At 42.3% G+C, this 21,652-nt stretch overlaps 1 protein-coding gene across 12 annotated transcripts in view; it reads left to right on the top strand.

The window, feature by feature from the left end:
• PPP6R2 (protein phosphatase 6 regulatory subunit 2) overlaps positions 1–21,652 on the top strand; it is a 130,971-nt gene that overhangs the window by 38,670 nt on the left and 70,649 nt on the right. For all 12 annotated transcript variants that reach the window (XM_074227178.1, XM_074227177.1, XM_074227181.1 and 9 more), the window contains one exon: positions 20,238–20,483. In XM_074227178.1, the coding sequence (XP_074083279.1) occupies positions 20,257–20,483 (227 nt within the window). In that variant the 5' untranslated portion in view covers positions 20,238–20,256. The remainder of the gene's footprint in view (positions 1–20,237; positions 20,484–21,652) is intronic.

Raw genomic sequence — 21,652 nt, 5'->3', positions numbered from 1 at the left:
ACACAAAGTACCACTGTGGGCGGAGAGGCCCGTGCAACATTGCTGTTGGATTAGAGTCCCTCTGAGGGCCCTTTCTATATGAATGTTTTATGATTTTAGGTAGATGGTGTTGGAATTACATGACAGGGTCTTGCTTTTTCATGTTCCATGGTGAAGTCAATGTCAATGGACCCCAAGAAATGAACACTTCTGATACTTGTATGAAGATACTGCTCAGCCATTGATAGTGGGGTGTCAAAACTCAATTGAAATGGGGCCACTAAGCCTACCCTGCAGCATTATGACTTAAAAGCTTATAAATTGATATTGTCTCTGTTCTATGATATTTTTATTTATCTTGTTAACTTGGGAGTATTACTGCGGCCAGAGAACTGCATATTTGATCTCTCTGGTCCACAGTGACATACTTGCTAAGTACCAGGCCAGACTAGGTAGAACAATAATAATTCATTTGGAGAAATGTAAGAGAACTAATAAAAAGTAAAACTGAAGGGGGCCCATTATTGAATTACCTAATCTCAGAAAACATTATAAAGCAGTAATCATCCAAGCTTTTTGTTCCTGGATAAAAAATACAAAGGTAAGATCAGTACAACAGAGTAAACAAGTTTAGACCCACAGTATCCCAGGATTCTATAAGTACAATAACACAAGCTACTGGGGGGTAGGGGAAAGACATTCAATTTGAAAAGAATTGCCGGGAAAACCAGAGAACAGATGGATGGAAAATAGGCTGAGACCAGCTATTACATATCACAATAAGATCCTGATAGAGGAGACCTTAATGGTCAATGTCTCACCAGAAAAAAAAAATAGAGTTCTGTCTCATGTTCCACTGTCCACAATCCACATTTTATATGCGTCTTCTATTGGGGAAATCCATAACTAGTTGATCTCCCTTACCTCGGGTCCACTGCTTTATCCACAGCACCACCTAGCTGCCTCAATTATTGTGCTTTAAAAATGATAAATTAAAAGTTTAGGAAAATGAGAAAACTTAGGAAAGAATGTGGAGCAAATAAAGCCGAACTGTGCAAATAGTGTTTACTATAATAGTAAAAAGCAGCTAAACACTGATCGCAGTGACCAGCTTTGGCCCATTGAACAGATACTGAAACATTTTCCTTGGTAGAAAGGTTGATGGGTACAGAATATTGCATAATTTGGGGTTCTTCCCATCTCACAACTCCCACTGCTGATCAGCAAAGGAGCCTTGACCTCCATTTCTACCTGGGCTGCTTCTCCTGTCCTTAGATAATCTTGCTCCCTCCTCCCTACTACTGGGAGTTGATCCTTAGTCATGTTGACTGAGTCTGGATATCCAATTGACCTAACCCACTGCAGGTTGGCACATGAGAGCTCCAAAGATCCACCAGCCTTAGCAGAGACATATGCCACCATGCCCAGCTATACCTTCTAAGACACTTCTTTTTTTTTTGCAAGGCAAACAGGGTTAAGTGGCTTGCCCAAGGCCACACAGCTAGGTCATTATTAAGTGTCTGAGACCGGATTTGAACCCAGGTACTCCTGACTTCAAGGCCGGTGCTTTATCCACTACACCACCTAGCCGCCCCTTCTAAGACACTTCTGATTGAGCAGTTGTTTTTCTTTAATTGGAAGATTTATTGTATGTGTAAGAGGACTAGTATTGGGAAATGATTGTTGGGTCCAACAAAAAAGCACCATTAAAGCTAATTTTAACAGATGTTCACTTTAGGGAGAATTTCCCAGGATGCCTTTGGCCTGCTGGGACCCAGTTCTGCATTGTGTGCATTTGCACAAAAGGTTGAGTTATTGAGGCACCTGGTGCTTGAGTCGTTCTTCCATAGTGGACCACGAGGTGGCGCCACAGTGCACAGAGGCCTGCTCTTCATTCAAATTCCACCTGTCATTTACTAGCAGGGTTTCCTCACCTGTCAATTGGGGGCGATATATGGTCCCTCCCTGATAGGCCAGCCGCATAGTTTAGTTTTCTCTTGGCCAGGAGACCTCGTGCCATCTCAGTTTGATGGGGGCGAGGCTAGGGACACAGTCATCCGCAAGTGATGGCCATCTTGGGCCCAGGCATTCTCTTGTGTTCGAGGTGACTTTTGAGCAACAAAAGAGTGTTGAGCAAAGTGAGCTCCATTCTATCAGGTTGCTGGCTGAAGCAGTTTCTAGGTTTTTTTGGTCTCCTTGTTAGGTTGATTAATTTTCATTGGTTAAACCCTTTAGGAAAGGATGATAGTTTGTGAAAGTGTTTATTCTTTACTGAGAACAAGTAGTAATCCAGTATGACCAAAGAGTATACATGAAGGGTTCTAGGAAGAATGGAAAGGGAGTGGAAGTCAAATTGTGGAGGACTTGAATGCTGGAATATGAGGAATTTCTATTTTATCTTGGGGGCATTGTGGAGGTATTACAGGTGATGAGAGAGGCCTTCATGCTCAGTGAATGTGGTAAAATCCATTCTAGCCTCCTGCTTCCCAAAGTCTGGGATTTCATTAACTTCCATGCTGGGCAGGAGGAAGCAATGGAGCACCTGTACTTGGTACAATTTATGTTGGGAGTGTTTAATTTCCCAGAGATTTGATCTTTGAAGTTGACTGAGAAGAGGAAGAGGGGGACAATGAATAATTGAGGAGTCCTAACAAGTGGCTGAGAATTCCTTCAGGGCCCTTGCAAATCTACAGTCAGCTCTTTTTATATAAATGTATACAATGTATACAAATTATACAGTGATATAATGGAATAAATTATATGTGCTATGGAAATATGACATATATATAATAGAATACCAGAAAAAATATTTAAGTAAATATATATAAAGTATATATATTATAAAATTATAATAACCTATTATATATAATATGCTTATTTATATTTATATAAAAGTTAAATATAAGTCTGTTATTTTTGGTTTTTTTAGTTTTTTGCAAGGCAAATGGGGTTAAGTGGCTTGCCCAAGACGACACAGCTAGGTAATTATTAAGTGTCTGAGACTGGATTTGAACCTAGGTACTCCTGACTCCAAGGCCAGTGCTTTATCCACTATGCCACCTAGCCGCCCCTATATAAGTCTGTTATAATGTTAGATAAAAGAATATATATATATAATATATATATATATATATATATATAATATATATATCCACACACACACATATCCATATATATCCTTTCATTATAGAAAATATCTCAAATAGCATGGTTATTTTCTTCATTCTCTTTTTGTCTGTTTTTCTTAGTTTATTTTTTTTGAAAGGCAGTGAGATTAAGTGCCCAAAGCCACACAGCTAGGTAATTATTAAAGTGTCTGAGGCTGGATTTGAACTCAGGTCCTCCTGACTCCAGGGCTGCTGCTCTATCTACTGCATCACCTAGCTGCTCTGCTCTTAAGTTTATTCTTGTTTTGTTTTGTTTTTAGGTTTTTGCAAGGCAAATGGGGTTAAGTGGCTTGCCCAAGGCCACACAGCTAGGTAATTATTAAGTGTCTGAGACCGGTTTTGAACCCAGGTACTCCTGACTCCAAGGCCGGTGCTTTATCCACTACACCACCTAGCTGCCCCTCTTAAGTTTATTCTTCATCCTCTCTTGGTCTATTCCATTTTTTCAAGCTTTGGGTCATGAGACTCTAGGAGAATGCAAATTCTTTCTCAAAGTGAGTTTGTACAGAATTTTGTTATTCATAATAACAATAGTGTTAAAAACAACAGCACGACAACTTTCCATATCAATTTTTAGACTGAAAGAACATTTCTGGTTTTCCAAAGCACTTTCATCTATCATTAATTTTTATTTTCTCCTCTCTAGAGAAAAGTCTACTGGCATCTTTTGGAGTCTGGTGCCTCCATAGATTTTAGTAGCAATAAATTCTTGGAAATTTCTGCCTGTGGCAATACAATATTGGGTTTGAAAGCACTTATGTCCTCTTTGTTGTTTGGTCAATTCAGTCATGTCCGACCCTCTGATCTATCTGAGGTTTTCTTGGCAGAGAAACTGGCTTGCTTGGCCATTTCCTTCTCCAATTCATTTTACAGATGAAGAAATTGAGACAGGTGCAGTGACTTGCCCAGGGTTAGTTGCCCAGCTCCTCAGTGCCCCCTCTAGTTGCCACTATCAAACTTAAGGACTTGGCTTTCTCGCTTTACCCCAGGAGTTCTGCTCTCATGTTCCATTGTCCCTAGTCCTCATTAGGGAAACTGAGCCTGCAGGTTGTTCTCAGCAGGATTGGGCTTGGAACCCACACCTTTGAGGTCTGCAGGAGACTTGGTATCGATATGGTGAGAGGCTAGTGATGCTCCTCATTTTTGTGCACCCCAAAGCACTGTGAAATTGGCAAGTAAACTCAGTTTTCTTGAGGTTTGCCCAGATATTGGACAAACCATGGTATCTCAACTTGTTTTTGATCAGGATGGGACTTTGAATAATATTAATAGAGGGCAGGATTTTTGTGATCCTGGAAATACATTTGGTAATAGTTTTTATTCGGCACATGGATTTTTTTATTTGTTTTGCAAGCAATGGGGTCAAGTGACTTGCCCAAGGTCACAAGCTGGGTAATAAGTGTCTGAGGTGGGATTTGAACTCAGGTCCTCCTGACTCCAGGGCTGGTGCTCTATCCACTCCACCACCTAGCCACCCCTATATCTCATTTCTTGCAAAAGATCTTTCCTGATCCCATCCCCCAATCCCCAGTTGCAAGGACTTTCCCCCTCTAAAGCCACCTTCCATCTATTCTGTATAGATTGTCTGTGGGTCTAGATATGTACATGTCCTCTCCTTCATTAGAATGTAGGCTTATTGAGGGCAGGGTTGGGTTTTGTGCTTTTTCTTTGCATTCTCTGTGCTTAACACAATGTCTGGTTGTTTATAAATGCTCTTTAGTTGAGAACTGCCCATACATGCCATTCCAACAACAGAAGTGGTTCCCTTCACCTTGTAGGATCGAGAACTTCAAAGCACAACTCAGAGGCTAGTCAAGATGATTTCCTGATTTCCCTAGTTCTTGGCGAACAACTCCTCCTTGAAATGACTTTGTCTTTGTGCTTTATTTGGCCCCTCAAAGCTTGCAAATACCCAACTTCAGAATTTTCTTGGAGTACTGAAGCAATTCACAAGCTTTATTTTGGGTGGCACAACACATACAACACACACATACACACATATACACACTATATAAGCAGACAGAGGTTTGTCCTACAGGTAAGAAACTCACCTCAGCAGGGGAGAGGGAGGGAGGGAAGATGTCTTCAGGTGGCAAGATCATATACACTAAGAATGAGCTTGGTTGAAAATGGTAATTGGTGCCAGATGCAGGGGGAGGGGGATTCCTAATGAGATCCAGATGTGGCAGAATTCTCAAGGGTCCTTTATGGATAGCAAGCATGGGTGAAGCTCACAGGGTAGTTTATCAGGCCCACAAACTGATGGGAGGATCACCAAGGTGGTGGAGGGACAATGAATCAAGGCCTCTGCAGCAGGTCAGGAGTTTGTCCAGGCAAAAAGCTTTGAGTCTTCTGCTTGGCTTGTGGATGTTAGGACCATTTGGCCTAAGTGACTACATTTTGGAACCCCATCACATAATAGGATATCAAACTATAATCAGATCTCGATTATATCAAATAATATAACGTATATGATTTCTATGTTCTCTAGCATGCGTCTTGTATTCCTAAGTAGTATATAATCTCCTTGGGGAAGGGACAATTTTATCTTTTGTATTTGTGTGCTTAATACCTGCAAAAATGTCTTGAACTGAATAAATGTTAGTCAAATTTAATTGAACTGCCTTGTCTGGTTTGTGTTTCCTCCCGTGTCAGATGCCTTTGGAGGAGGTCTGGCTGGTTAGCTGCAAAACACTCCTACTGTGTCTCAAGTGTGGTGTTGAATTTTGAAGATACAGACACAAAAGCTATCTAGCCCTTCCACCAAGGAACTTATATTCTAACGGGAAGCCAACATATAGGAAAGAGTTTGGGTTTGAGAAGTCATAGAGATGACTGACTCACCTAAGCTGCCCTTTCCAAAATCAGTGGGAACATTGATGTGATTAAATTCCATTGGTCCCCTATTATTTTAGGACCAAGTATAAATTCTTCTGCACAGCCTGGTCCTTTCCTGTTTTTCCTCATCTTTTTTACATATGAATCCCCTTCATGAACTGTGGTCCAACTAATTAAGAGCCTCCTGAGTTAGAGATAACATTGGTAGGGGAAGGTGGAGAGATACATGGATGAGAGCAGAATAGATGACAAGATGTCTGGGTGAAGAGATTACTGGGATATGAAGCGTAGGTGGCTGGTTATAATGAGCCTTGTGAGTTTGGGTTCAGTCACTCACTGCCCCAGAGCAGCAGTGTGATCAAAACATGGCCTTGGGGTAGACCCTAGTCACTTAATGTGAACCCAGGCTTTGTGAGGGTTTGTGGAGGAAGTAGAAATGACATTCAGTCCTGAGTACTGGAAAGATTATTCTGGCAGTTATCTGAAGGATAGATTGGAGAGAGAAAACACCAGAGTTGGAAAAGTCTGTGAAGGAGGTTGCAGTGATAATGTAATGGACAAATGCTGAAGGCCTCTTTTAGAGTAGGGGCCTTGGCAATGGAGGGGGAGGAGCTGAGAGGGGTCAGAGATCAAATGAGGTAGGGAAAGTCAAGATTTTACTTATTTTTCAAGCCTTAGCAACTGGAAAAATGGTGGAATTATCCACAGCAGTGGGAAACTTAGTTGGAAGTTACCTGTATTGATCACTGAACTTAATTGAGTTACCTCAAGAGAAGAGGATCTAAGGCAGAGCCAATGAAAGACACTGAGGGCTAGAGGCTGACTACTAAGGGAAGACTTAGGAGAAAATCATGTCCCAGTCCTCTCATCAGAGACCATCCATGAGGGTATGGTCAGCAATGTTTCAGGGTGCAGAAGTCAAGGAGGTTGGGAACTGAAGGAAAAGTCAATTGGAGATCATTGATAACCTTGGACAGAAGGGTTTCAGTGGAGGGATGTGGAATGGAAACCAGATTGCAAAAAGCAGAGAAAACAGAGGCAGCAAATATAGGCAACCTTCTCTGAGTCTGGTGGTGAAAAGGGAGTAGAACTCTAAAGATAGCCTGATGAAGGGCCAGGTAGAAGGAATGAGGAAAACTTTAAAAGAAAGTTGTTACTCCACATTTTATTTTGATAAAATAAATGCTTGTTTTTCAGTCATGTCTTACTTTTTGTGACCTTATTTGGGATTTTCTTGGCAAAGATCCTCTGTTTGCCCTTTCCTTCTCTGGCTTATTTTATAGATATTTTATAGATAAGGAAACTAAGGCAAACCAGGAGAAGTGACTTGTCTGTGGTCACCAAGCTAGTATCTGAAACCAAATTTGAACTTAGTTCTTCCTGACTCTAGGTGCAGCACTCTACTGAGCCACCTAGCTGCCCCATACTTCTTAACAACTATCTAAGATGGATCTTTTTATTTTTTTAGGTTTTTAGGTTTTTTGCAAGGCAAATAGGGTTAAGTGGCTTGCCCAAGGCCATACCAGCTAGGTAATTATTAAGTGTCTAAGACAGGATTTGAACTCAGGTCCTCCTGACTCCAGGGCCAGTGATCTATCCACTGCGCCATCTAGCTGCCCCCTGAGTTTTGCATTTTTCTTTCCCTCCCTTTCCTCCTCCTTTCTAATCTAATATAGACTCTACATATGTAATTATGCCAAACATAGATTCACAACAATCTTGTGAAAGATGAAAGAAAAATTAAATCCAAAAGGAAGGAAAAAAACATGAGGGGGAAAAAATGACAAAATATATAAGACAACTTTTAAAAATTGAAGATAGTAAGCTTTGGTCTGCATTCAAATTCCAGTTTCCTGTCTGGATATGACTGATATTTTCTATCACATACCTTGTGGATTATTAATAGAAAGAATCTGTCTTTTTTCTCTACTTGGGACACTTTCTTGACTGCTAAATTTGATCAGTGCAGTCACCTCTCTGTATTTACTTTCTATTGTTGCAATCAGTGTGTGCTTTTTTCTTGGTGTTGCCTTCTTCTTTTTGTTTCTCTAAGGATCACCAATTCAGGTCTGGAAGTAATCCTAGTGATCCTTTAGTTCAACGGCCTCATTTGATAGATGAGGGAACCTTGGTCCAAGGCATCACATCACTGAGCTTGTTTCTAACTTTGTTCTTCTACTGCCATGCCCTCTCTTTCTATGATATCATTCAATCTGCTCTTCCCAAGTGGCTCTGATTTCTTCCTATTAATTGTCGTCTCTTATGATAAAATTAAATTCTTTATCTTTATGGACCATAACTTCTTCAGTCATTCCCCAGTGTTGGGCACATTGTTTTTGACATCATGGTATTACTGTAAATATTTTTGTATGAGGGGGCCTTATCTTGCAGTCAGTAAATTCTTTGGGGTGTAACCTCACTAGTGAAATCTCTGAGTAAAGGTCATGAAAAATTTTGGGCAGAAGGGACATTAATTGCAGTTTTTTTTTTCCCTGAAGGAAAGCTTTTAATGATTACAACAACATGGAAACATGAGGATGTTTGTAAGAAGTTGGTAAGAAATCAGTAGATACTAAGGGAGTGAGATGGTGCGGGTAGGGCAGTGGCACATGGTTGGTTGGTTGTTGTTGGGGTAATTAAGCTATTGAAGCAGCTAGGAGGAGACAGGGATCTAAGAGCACAAGGGGAGGAGCTAATATTGGATGAGACTCCAGCTTGGTAAGAGGGGTTTGGTAAAGATATTGATAGGTTTTGAGGTGGGAAGTGGGGAAATGAGGAAGCTTCTAATGAATAGTTTTAATCTCAGTAGAGTAGAAGGCAAGGTCATTTACCAAATATTGAGGGCCTGTGGGTGAGGAGTTAATCCAAGATAAACAAAAATACTACCATGCCACCATGAATACTATGAATATTGAGTTGCAGTTTGATAATTTATATTCCTATCTGACTCAGTGAGGCTAGTTTCATTTTCATCGGTTTGGAGTAGAAGTAGAGAAGTCAACTGTTGGGTGGAGAGGGTCCACCATCATACTTTAGAAAGCCAGGAACCAGAACATCAACCTGCTTTTGACTATAAAAGAATTTTTGTCCTCATACATTCGTGACCCTCTAAATTCATCTTTTGAACTTTTATTGTAGAAAATTGGCCACAAAATGATAAAAGTTTGGGTCAATCATTGTTTTAAGGGTGGGGTAAAGTCAGCCACTCTTAAAACCTCTTGATGGAGCTGGGGAGTGGTCCAACTTTTTTAGTGATTGATTTGGAATTAGGCAAGAAAAGTGACTCAAGTGCTTATTCCCTTTAGGCCATGCAGTGATTGGGACCCAAAGGATGTGCTGAAGTATTTAGGGCAGCTCCATAGACCCATACTTGGTCTATTATTTGGGAGAATGACTGGAAAATCAACTATGGTATCATGAATGGATGGGAATGCTATTGTGCATAAGGAAATGAAAAATATGAAGCGCTCAGAGAAACACAGTAGGATTTGTAGTATCAAAGTGAGCAGAACCAAGAGAACAATCAGTATAAGGACAAGAGTCACTGAGTAGCAAGTCATTCTTTGAGAAACTATGAACCCATAAAGGCTCCAGAGGGACCTTTCTTCTTCATGGAGAGAAGAGGAGGCCCTGGGGAGGAAATGCTTAGCATAGAATATTGTCTCTGGCATCAGCTCTGTCACCATGGGAGCTCATTTTAGATGAACTGTGCTGTTTTGTCACAAGGGAAAATTGGTTAGATATTGAAATGATTGTGAGGTAAAGATAAAAATATAAAAAAGAAATCACATGTATTTTTAAAGTTTTTAAATAAAATGTAGTTTTAAAAGTAATTACTTGTACTATAAGGGCTGCACTGAAGGGTTTTTTTTGGTTATCTTGGAATCTACCGGACTCTTGGACTCTAGGATTACAACACATGAAGGGATGTTTTTCCCAAGCTTAGAAAGCCCTTCTGGGAAGAGTAGCCCAGGTTCACAAATTACCCAGCTGATTCTCAATTCCTAAGAGCTGAGTTGCTCAGTCTTTGGTAATCTGAATGAAACTGAACTTTTGGTCCTGATGGACCAAAGGAACTAGATTAGGCTAGATGCAGTCGTTCTATCAGGTAAGAAAATTTGGGACTTTGAACTTCTTGGGCTAGGTTTCCTAGCTCTGAAGAAACAGCTGAGGCCAGCTGTCATAAGGGACCCTTGACTTGAGGGAAAACAAAGCAAGCACATTTGACAGAGCAAAGCCTTGTACTTGAGGAGACCCAGTGAGGTTGGTCAAGTTTCAGTGATTCAAGAAGAGACTTCTGAGCTCCTGGGGCTGTTTGGTGGTGCTGCCTTCTGGGCTTCCCATCCCCAGAAGGAGTAGATTGGGGGAATTCTGAGACTCCTCAAGGAGAACCAGGTTTTCATGTCACACAGGGAACCTGCTTGGATCTGAGGAGTTAAAAAGTGTTGAGAGAGAAGGTGGTTTGATCTTGAGGTAGAGAAGCTTCTTCTGCAGACCCATAGATATCTGTATTACATGATCTCAACTACCATGGGTTCAATCATCATCTTTCCACAGATTCCAAGGCCTATTTATCCAGCATTAGCCTCTCTCATTGCCATCCAACAAACTTTTGGATATCTTGACTTGGATGTGCCCTGGACATCGTAAACTCAACAGTCTAAAACAGAAGTCATTATCTTTCCTTTGCTAACTTGCCTATTCCTGTTGAGGGGACCGCTATCCTCCCAGTCATCTAGGTTCATTCTTAGGGATCATATTCCTTCCTCAGGGACACAGTAATCTTTTCTGTCTTCTCCCCATTCACACTGCTCCCACTTCATCTTATTCCCTCACGTCTGAACTGTCACATAGCCTTGGACTCCCTGTCTCAAATCTCTGCTTATTCTCTAGACAACCTCCTCAAGCACAGTTTTACTAGGTCACCCTCCTATTCAACCAGCTCCACTGGCTCCTTGTTACCTCCAGCATCAAATAGAAAATCCTCTGGTCAGCATTTGAAGCTGATCCTCACCTAGAACCTTCCTCCATTTTCAGGCTGCTGACAGTTTGCCCCCTCAAAGGCTCTGAGGATCCAGATGCCCCCTGTCCCCTGACCTCATGTCCCAGCTCTTCTGTTGCTCTTCCGGATGTTGTTTTCCTGTTAACTCTCCCCAGGCACTCTCCCCGCTTTGGTACCTGCCCTCTGAGATGATCTTACACTCACACTGTGATGATCACATTGTGCATGCACGTGTGTATGTGTACATGAACATGTGTATGTGTGCATAATGTTTGCCAAAACAGGTATTACGCCTGTGTCATGTGTGCATGTGTGCATAAGTATCTACATGTGCATTTCATCTTAGATTTTCTGTGTACGTACATATGTTTGCAAGTGTGTGTATTTTATGCATGTGCAAGCATGTGTACATGGGCACATGTATATGTATGGATGTATGTGCATGCAGGTCATGTTGTCAGGTCTTGTGTGTGTACCTGTGCATGCAAATGTGTTTTCTTCATGTATATGTGCACATAGAAGTGTGTGTGCTTCCCATGGATATATAGATGTGCGTGCTTGTGTGTGTCTGTGTGTGCATGCAGGTGTATTGTACCCATGCAGTGTACATCAAGTTGTGTTTGTAATGTGCAAATGCATACACACTGGCACACACGTGTCCATGTCCATGTTGTAGGCATGTCTACATGTTATGTGTACATACACGGAGTGTGTGTGTATTGTGTGTTGTGTGTGTTGTTGTCCCCATCATAATATGACTTCAGTGCATGAAGGGGTGGGGCTTTTTCCTCTCTTTGTATCCTCAGCTCTTAGCTCACCACCTGACCTAGAAAAAGTGTCAGAATGAAAGAAGGAATGACACACTTAGCCAAAGTCCTGGCCCAGGCACTGAGATACACTGGAATTAAAGCCAGCCAATCCCTACTCTCCAGGAGATCCTCTTCCAATGGGGAGACAGTACATGGGGAAGGTTTAGCTTTGAGTTAAATGGAAATATCCCACGGGAGCAGCAGCAGAGTTGAGGGTCCAACCTCAGTTTTCCTGCCATTTCCACTGATAAAAGCCCATCTACTTCTTATGCTGAACTGCTGGACAGGGTCAAGGACTCTGGTGACAGAACCTTCTTGTCTGGGTCCTCGCTCTCTGTGACTGCAGCCCCTAAGGGGCAGACCCCAGGTGTCTTGCTGCTTCAGCTAGGCTGGCTTGCCAGCCCTTGGTGTGGTAGTCGGTTGGCAGTTGAAGATGATGGCTTGACCTTTCTCCATAGGAGTTGCTTTCCTGGATGATAACGTTGAGGGCTGAACAGGGTCGATGGTCTGGGGTTTCTTGTGCTTATTTGCCTGACAGTTGCATTGGACCAGCAATTGGTAGGGGTGATAAGGAAGCCAAAGTCCCACTGGATTTCTCCCCTCAGTGCTAGTGGTGGGTATAGGCAGCTGTCCCAACAGGTTCTGGGCTGTCTATCTTTCATGACATTCATGTACCTCCATTTGTTTGGCCATCCTCAGTCAATGGACATCACCTTTGTCACCAGCCTCTTTTTCTCTCCTAATGAGGGCTGCTCTACAGTATATAGTTTTATTCATTCATTCTAAGATTCAACTGCCTGCAGCCTCACCACGGTTTTTGAACCTCTAGACTCACCTTTCCCCTGGAGATTTTATTGGCATCTCTAATTCAGCATGACCAAAAGTGGGGATCATTGCATGATGTTTGCCAAAACTTGCTCTTCCTAAAGTCCACTCTTTCTATTCCCCACCCAGGGTCTGTTTTCCACATTGGAAATCTAGAGATTCTCTATGATTCCTTCTTTCTTTCACCACTAATTTTCAGTCAGCTGGTCCTTGGCATTGATTTATTTGCATACCCTCTCCTCTAGTCTCCTACTTCTAGGCTTCATCACCCTCAACTTGACTCTTTCCAGAGTTGGCCCCCTTTCTATCATTCTTCAAACTACTGCCAGATGAGTCTGCCATTTCCCCAAGTGGGTTGGGTTTTTTCTCTACTGACCCGTCTTGTTGGATGGCCATAGGCTGTCCTAGTCCTTCTGGCTTACCTGGCTTTCTGCTTCCAAGACTTATCTCTGTGTTTCACAGTTTGTGTTCTTTGCTCATTACTCCCGCCAAACTCCCTCCTTGTGTGTGCTCACATTGCTCACCTGCCTGGAATGCCCTCTCTTTCCTCTGTCTTCTGTTCATCCTCCATGTGCCTCCTTCTCCACAAGACCTTTGCCCCTGACATCCCACATGCCCTGTCATACATTGATGTGTGGTATGATGTCTGGGAGTTTTCTGGCAGAACCTGGGTCTTTATTTTCTACCTGAAGGGAGGAACAATTTCTTGTCCAAACTTTGTATCTTCCATAGAAAAAGGTTGCCAAATTGGAGCTTAAAGTGCATTTTTTTCTCTGATTTCTAAAATCTCCTTTCCCTTCCTTTGTAACAGATTCTGATGAGGCTTCCTGAGTGATACCATTAGAATGACAGTGGCATCTAGGTAGACTCTGGCTAATTGATGCCCTTGCCACAAGTTCGAGACCCTGGCCCCTTTTCTGCATTTTACAATAAATTGCTGGCTCTTTACCTCAATACCACTAGCTCCTGAGCTTCCCATCTTCTCTCCATAGTTTAGAAGCCTTTGGTGACAGATGCTGTGTTGGGGTGGGGGGAGGGGAGGACAGGACCTGGGACTTAAGAGTGATGAGACTTTCCTCCCAGGCTTGGCTCTGTCAACTATTAGACCTTGTGATTAGGTTGTTTATAAAGGTTTGTAAAGGTCAGATCCAAAGAGTATTAGAAAATACTTTGGTAATGTTAAATGTGAGTCACCATCCATTATCTCCTTCACTCAGATGTCCTTATTCTTTTCTCTTCCCATTTTCCTTTCATCAATCCTTAGGCTATGATCCTGTCCATACTGCCCTGAGGCCCTTCTTTACTGGAGAGCCCAGGCTAGATCACCCTGCCTGACTAGTCTGTAAGTGCAAATGTGCCCCAAGGGCAGCTTGTATCAGTAAAGTGCCTCCCATGTAGCAGGTAGTTCAGAGGCATTGAAACGAAAAATCTGTTGACATAAGATTAGCAGGGTAAAATACTTAGGTAAAAGGAAAGAGATGCCCCCAAAGGCTTCCCCTACAGAAGGGGAGAAGAAGAGCCGACTAATATCCAAACTTCTTGCCTTGGTGATAGTGGAAGGGCTTTGTAAAGGATGGTATTTTTTTGTGTGCTAATTGTAAAGAGCCATGTCAGGCCTTCTTTCTTAGAGCCTGCTAGTCTAATACTTCCTCCCCTTCCTTCCCACTGCTGCTCCTCTGAATCCTTCCCTGGGAAGGTCTAGTTTCCTGGTTCTTGTAGTTGGACAGGTCCAAAGCCATCATCCCAACTGCTTATACCTGGGAACACTTTCTCCAGTAGTGAAAAGGATTGGATCTGAGGACCCTGAGTGGAATCTCCAACCTGTCTCTAGAGTCCCCTGCCTCCCCCTCCCCTAGTGTGACTCCGTCAGAAGTAAAAGTTCTGAACTCAGAAGATGAGAGAACACAAACTTGAAATTAGAATACCTGAGTCCTTGCTTTTTCACTTACAATATGATCTTGAAAAAATCACCTCACTTCTATGAACCTCAGTTTCCTCATCTGTAAAAAACAGCATCGTTGTTAATTCTGAAGTAAGATATAGATCTACCGAACATTGTTACCTTGGAGTGATGTCAGTGTAAACCACAGGTTTCAGTTCTGTGTAGTTTTTTATTTATTCTCATTTTGTACAAATAATTTTTTAATACATTAATAAAATATTCTTAAGAGTAAACAAAATACCCTCTCCCCCCAAAAAATATAGACTCACTTGAGCAATAAAGGGGAGAGAAAAAAATTAAATTAAAAAAATAATAGTAATAATTGTAGGTATGCCCAGGTGGCATAATGGATGGAGCACCAGCCCTGGAGCTGTGAGCACCTGAGCCCACATCTGGCCCCATACACCCGACAATCACCCAGCCGTGTGACATGCAAGCCACCCCAACCCCACTGCCCTGCAAAAACCAAAAAAAGAGAAAAAAAAAGACCCAAAATAAAATAAAATAGTAATAATAGTAGGGGTGGCTGGGTGGTGGACAGAGCATTGGCCCTTGAGCCAGGAGCACCCGGGTCCAAATTTGGCCTCAGACACCCAATGATCACCCTGCTATGAGGCCCCAGGCAGGCCACCCAGCCCCATTTGCCCTGCACCCCCCCAATGATAATAATAATAATAATAATAATAATAATAACAAATGTGCTTGAATTTTTGTTCCAAAACTGTCAGCTCTGTCATGGGTGGATCATATTCTTTATGATTAAGTCCATGGCAAAAGTTACTTCCATATTTTTCCACCATTGCCATTGCTGATCGCAACTCGCTCCTTTCTTATTTCTCCACTACCATGTACTATATTTTCTCTCTCCTCTCACTCTGACTCTGTTGTAGGGTAGCTGAGTGGCGCAGCAGACAGATCCCTGGTCCTGGGGCCAAGAGGCCCCAAGCCCCCCTACCACCCCTTAGGCCCAGCATCCACCTGGCCCTATGGTCCTGGACAGGCTATCCAATCCCAGCCCCTTGCAAGAAGTGAAAAAGAAAATGTGTTATATCTGACTATTCTCCCCCCATGGTCCATCCTCTCCTCCATCACTCACATCACCCCCCTTCCCCTTGTCCCCCCTTCTTACTCCAGATGCCTATACCCCATTGAGTATATATGCTATTTCCTCTCCTAGCCATCTCTGATGAGAGCAAAGATTCCCTCATTCCCCCTTGCCTTCCCCCCTTCCATGTCATTGCAATAGCTCATTGCAATAAAGAAAAATCTTATTATATGAAATATCTTGGCCTATTCCCCCTCTCCTTTTTCTTTCTCCCATTACATTTCCATTTTTTTCTATTGACTCCATTTTTACACCATATTTTATCTTCAAATTCAGCTTTCTCCTGTGCTTCAACTATAAAAGCTCCCTCTACCTGCTCTATTAACTGAGAAGGTTCATATGAGTATTATCAGTGTCATTTTTCTATGCAGGAATACATGTAGTTCATCATCAAGTCCCTCATATTTTCCCCATCTCCTCCAATCTCTATGCTTCACCTGAGTCCTGTATTTGAAGCTCAAACCTTCTGTTCAGCTCTGGCCATTCCAGCAGGAACATTTGAAATTCCATCTTTTTCCCTGGAAGAGGACATTCAGTTTTGCTGGGTAGTTGATTCTCGGTTACATTCTAAGCTCTTTTGTCTTCTGGTATATTATATTCCAAGCCCTACAAGCTTTTATTGTAGTTGCTGCTAAGTCCTGTGTGTTCCTGACTGCAGCTCCATGATATTTGAATTGTGTCCTTCTGGCTGCTTGTAATATTTTCTCTTTGACTTGGGAGTTCTGGAACTTGGCTATAATATTCCTAGGGGTTGGTTTTTTGGGATCTCTTTCTCAGGGGGATCGGTGGATTCTCTCCATTTCTATTTTGCCTTCTGCTTCTAGGATATCAGGGCAATTTTCCTGTAGTAATTCTTTGAAAATGATGTCAAGGCTCTTTTCCTGATCATGACTTTCAGGTATTCCAATAATTTTCAAATTATCTTTCCTAAGTCTGTTTTCCATATCAGTTTTTTTTCCTGTGAGATGTTTCACATTTTCTTCTAATTTTTCATTCTTTTGGTTTTGAAGTAATGAGTCCTGATTTCTCGTAAATTCATCAATCTCCCTGAATTCTTCTTTGTCTGAAGGATTTGTTTTCCTCGGAGAGCTTTCTTATCTCCTTTTCCATCTGGCCAATTTTGCTTTTTAAAGCATTCTTCTCCTCAATAACTTTTTGAACTGTTTTATCCATTTGACCTAAGCTGGTTTTTAGCATGCTATTTTCTTCAGCATTTTTTTGGATTTCCTTGACTAAGCTGCTGACTTTATTTTCATGTTTTTCCTGCATCTCTCTCATTTCTTTTCCCAGTTTTTCTTCTAACTCCCTCATTTGATTTTCTTTTTTTAAATTTATTTTTATTAAAGATATTATTTGAGTTTTACCATTTCCCCCCCAATCTTGCTTCCCTCCCCCCCACCCCCATGGAAAGCACTCTGTCAGTCTTTACTTTGTTTCCATGTTGTACCTTGATCCAAATTGAGTGTGATGAGAGAGAAATCATATCCTTAAAGAAGAGACAAGAAGTCTAAGAGGTAACAAGATCAGACAATAAGATATCTGTTTTTTTCTAAATTAAAGGGAATAGTCCTTGAACTTTGTTCAAACTCCACAGCTCTTTCTCTGGATACAGATGGTATTCTCCTTTGCAGACAGCCCAAAATTGTTCCCAATTGTTGGACTGATGGAATGAGCAAGTCCTTCAAGGTTGATCATCACCCCCATGTTACTGTTAGGGTGTACAGTGTTTTTCTGGTTCTGCTCATCTCACTCAGCATCAGTTCATGCAAATCCCTCCAGACCTCCCTGAAATCCCATCCCTCCTGGTTTCTAATAGAACAATAGTGTTCCATGACATACATATACCACAGTTTGCTAAGCCATTCCCCAGTTGAAGGACATTGACTTGATTTCCAATTCTTTGCCACCACAAACAGGGCTGCTATAAATATTTTTGTACAATTTTTCATCATGTCTTCAGGGTATAGACCCAGTAGTGGTATTGCTGGGTCAAAGGGTATGCACATTTTTTTTGCCCTTTGGGCATAGTTCCAAATAGCTCTCCAGAAGGGTTGGATGAGTTCACAGCTCCACCAACAGTGTAATAGTGTCCCAGATTTCCCACAACCCTTCCAACAATGATCATTATCCTTCCTGGTCATATTGGCCAATCTGAGAGGTGTGAGGTGGTATCTCAGAGAAGCTTTAATTTGCATTTCTCTAATAATTAATGATTTAGATCATTTTTTTCATATGGCTATGGATTATTTTGATCTCCTCCTCTGCAAATTGCCTTTGCATATCCTTTGACCATTTGTCAATTGGGGAATGGCTTTTTGTTTTTAAAATATGACTCAGTTCTCTGTATATTTTAGAAATGAGTCCTTTGTCAGAATCATTAGTTATAAAGATTGTTTCCCAATTTACTACATTTCTTTTGATCTTGGTTACATTGGTTTTATCTGTGCAAAAGCTTTTTAATTTAATGTAATCCAAATCATCTAATTGGTTTTTGGTGATGTTCTCCAACTCTTCCTTAGTCTTAAACTGCTCCCCTTTCCATAGATCTGACAGGTAGACTAGTCCCTGATCTTCTAATTTGCTTATAGTATTGTTTTTTATGTCTATGTCCTGTAACCATTTGGATCTTATCTTGGTAAAGGGTGTGAGGTGTTAGTCTAATCTAAGTTTCTTTCATACTAACTTCCAATTATCCCAGCAATTTTTATCAAAGAGGGAGTTTTTATCCCAATGGCTGGACTCTTTGGGTTTATCAAACAGCAGATTACTATAATCATCTCCTGCTTTTACACCTGGCCTATTCCACTGGTCCACCACTCTATTTCTTCACCAATACCAAACAGTTTTGATGACTGATGCTTTATAATATAATTTTAGATCAGGTAGGGCTAAGCCACCTTCTTTTGCACTGTTTTTTCATTAAGCTCCTGGCAATTCTTGAATTTTTATTTCTCCATATGAATTTACTTACAATTTTTTCTAACTCATTAAAGTAATTTTTTGGAATTTTGGTTGGTAGGGCACTAAACAGATAGTTTAGTTTTCCTCATTTGATTTTCAAAGTCTTTTTTGAGCTCTGTCATAGCCTGAGCCCAATTTCTGTTTTTCTTGGAGTCTTTAGATGCAGGAGCTTGTGCTTCCTCATCTTCAGACTGAGTGTTTTGATCCTTCTTGGGCTCACAGGCAAAATATTTCTCAGTGGTCTTCCTCTTGTTTCTCTGCTTGCTCATTTTCCCAGCCTTAGCCTGTTTTGGGGGTGCTCCCTGAGCTTTTGGGACACTCCCACAAGGGTCTCAGTGTGTGAGGCTCTGTCCTCCCTCCTGGTCTGTGAATGACCATAAGCACCTCCACCACCACCACGGGGCTGAGGTGGGGGGGGCCCTGCTGTTCTATGGGGGGGGCCTAGACTGTGATCAGGATCTGAATGTGTTCAGAGCCCCAGAGTCCTGTTCCAGGGGCAGAGCTCTGCACTCTCTCTCTTCACTCCCCTCCCTAGGTTCAATGGGCTCATGCCCTGGGGGCTCCTGCTTAGGGCTCTGCCTGCTTCTGTTTCCTGGATCTGGGCTGCTTGCTGTGTGCCCTGAGGGCTGTGCTTCCAGTGCTTGCTCTGGCAGAGCCACCCCCCACCATTCCCCCAATTTGTGTCGGGTGCTCCCTGGGGCGTAGGTCAGGAAACTACCGTGCTGCTGTGAACCACGGCTCCCAGTGCCCTGGGACTGCCTCCAGGAGGCTGAAGTTCTTTCATTCTGGTAGGCCATCCCTCTGGAGGGCCGCCCCTCCAACCCCAGGGAACCAGAGCCTTTCTGCTCTTTTCCAGGTTACCTTGAGTAGGAGAACTGCCTCACTGGGTCCCTCTGTGAGTTCTGTCTCTCCAAAATTTAGTTCTTAGTTTCGAAGATTTATGAGAGAGCGCCTAAGACACGATCCGTTCTTGTCATCATCTTGGCTCTGCCCCCCAGTTCTGTGTAGTTTATCTGGATTTGGAGCTTTGAGGGCTGAGTAGACACCTACTAGCTGTGGGACTTTGAGCAAGTGACTTTCTTCACCTGCCTATGCCTCAGTGTCCTCCTCTGTAAAAAAGGGCTTCTAATACTTAAGACTACCTACCTCACAGGGTTGTTGTGAGGAGAAGGATTTGTGTACCTAAGAATTGTAAGCAATTCTTCTTATTCTCATTAGCTTTTTGCTAATTTATTCATGGAATTTTGGGATTACAAAGGGCAAAGAAATAGATTGATAATACTGTAACCCTTTCATAAATGGGCCACAGGGAGTAGGGGGGCACAGTTCCCTTAACTAGCTTTAGCGACAAAACTGTGTGATTCCTTGAAGTATGGAGTGTCTTTCTTAGGGCGTTCGAAGGGTTTTGGCTCAAGTCAGTGCCTCTGCTTAGGATGACAAGGACAGTTCTTGTGGATGGTCCTCCCCACATTGGGGGACACATGATGGAACGATGTTACCTTAGCGGAAATGGTAGCAACTCTCCTTGGGCTCCAGAAGGACGGAGTAGGTGAGGGCTGGACTGGTTTTGGAGGTGACGAGAAGTGACGCCTCTTCTCTTGCCTTGCAGCTTGGTGAGTCCTTTCACCATGTTCTGGAAGTTTGATTTGAACACAACATCTCATGTTGATAAACTGCTGGACAAAGAGGATGTAACTCTACATGAGTTGATGGATGAAGATGACATCCTCCAGGAATGTAAAGCACAGAACCGCAAGCTTCTGGACTTCCTCTGCAAACAGCGGTGTATGGAGGAGCTGGTGAGCCTCATCACTCATGACCCACCCCTGGACATGGAAGAGAAGGTCCGCTTCAAGTATGTACCCCTGCTGCGGCCCTGGGGTCCCAGTCACTGGGCAGTCTCAGGAAGGTGATCTATCTGTAGATGAGGGCAGCTGGAACCTTGACAGCTCTCATTACACTGCTGACCTTGTCTATTTTCCTACAGCCTCAGACTGAGCCAACAGAACTGTTTCATAGAGTTTCTTTCTTATAATGCTAAAAAAAAATCTTCGAATCCCATGTGTATGCTTTTCTCCTCACTTTTCTAGGAAGTTTATATTTGATGTTATCTGAGAGTTCATGTTTTCTTTATGAATGAACATCTTTTGCCAAAGCAAAAATTTAGATTCTCTGGCCAAGTTTGGTCATATTGCTATTCAATTTCCCTAGAGTTAGAAATGCTGAGGCCCAGGTTCTGGGCTCTGGGCCTTAGGCTGCTGCAAGAGACTTGGAGCTCGCTCTCAAGATCAAGGAGTTGGGGCAGCTAGGTGGCTCAGTGGATAGAGCACCAGCCCTGGAGTCAGGAGTACCTGAGTTCAAATCCAACCTCAGACATTTGTGTGGCCTTGGGCAAGTCACTTAACCCCATTACCTTGCAAAAGCCTAAAAAAAAAAAAAGATCAAGGAGTCACAGTGGTAGCCAGGGCCCTGGTGACTGCAAAGAGCTCATTTAGAAACATAATAGTTGAAGAAAATTGGAAAGTTTGCAGTCAGCATTAATGCTTGTCTTGAAAGCTTTTTCCATAGATGTGTGACCTTATGTACGGTCATGCTTCTATTGTAGAAGCAATGGTGACATTTCTTAGTTGTGAAGATGAGATAAGGAAAAATGGAGGGATTTAAAAAGAGTTGTTGTTTTGGTGTAAAATGATCCAAATGCATATAAATTGCCTTCCTGGAAGACCTCAGAGCCCTGAGTCTTCATGTGAAGAAAGATTTGAGTGGGGAGGGAACAGACAATTTGGGGAAAGTAGGACCAAGCTAATCTGCTTTTATTAGGTTGAGTTTGAAATGTTGGTTGGCCCCTTGTGGAATAGCCAAATGAAAATAAATGTATTGCCTGCAACTTGAGATCATAGATGAGAGATGACTGTTGAAGCTGTAGGATGGGCCACCATCTTGGAGGAAGAGAATGTAGTGAGAAGAGCAAGTGGTCCAGGGCCAAGTCATGGGATACAGATGATTTAAGTACAGAAACAAGAG

This window comes from Macrotis lagotis, chromosome 2, assembly GCF_037893015.1.
Source record: "Macrotis lagotis isolate mMagLag1 chromosome 2, bilby.v1.9.chrom.fasta, whole genome shotgun sequence".
NCBI lineage: Eukaryota > Metazoa > Chordata > Mammalia > Peramelemorphia > Peramelidae > Macrotis > Macrotis lagotis.
Note: the sequence above shows the minus strand (reverse complement) of the source record. Positions and strands in the feature narration are given on the sequence as shown.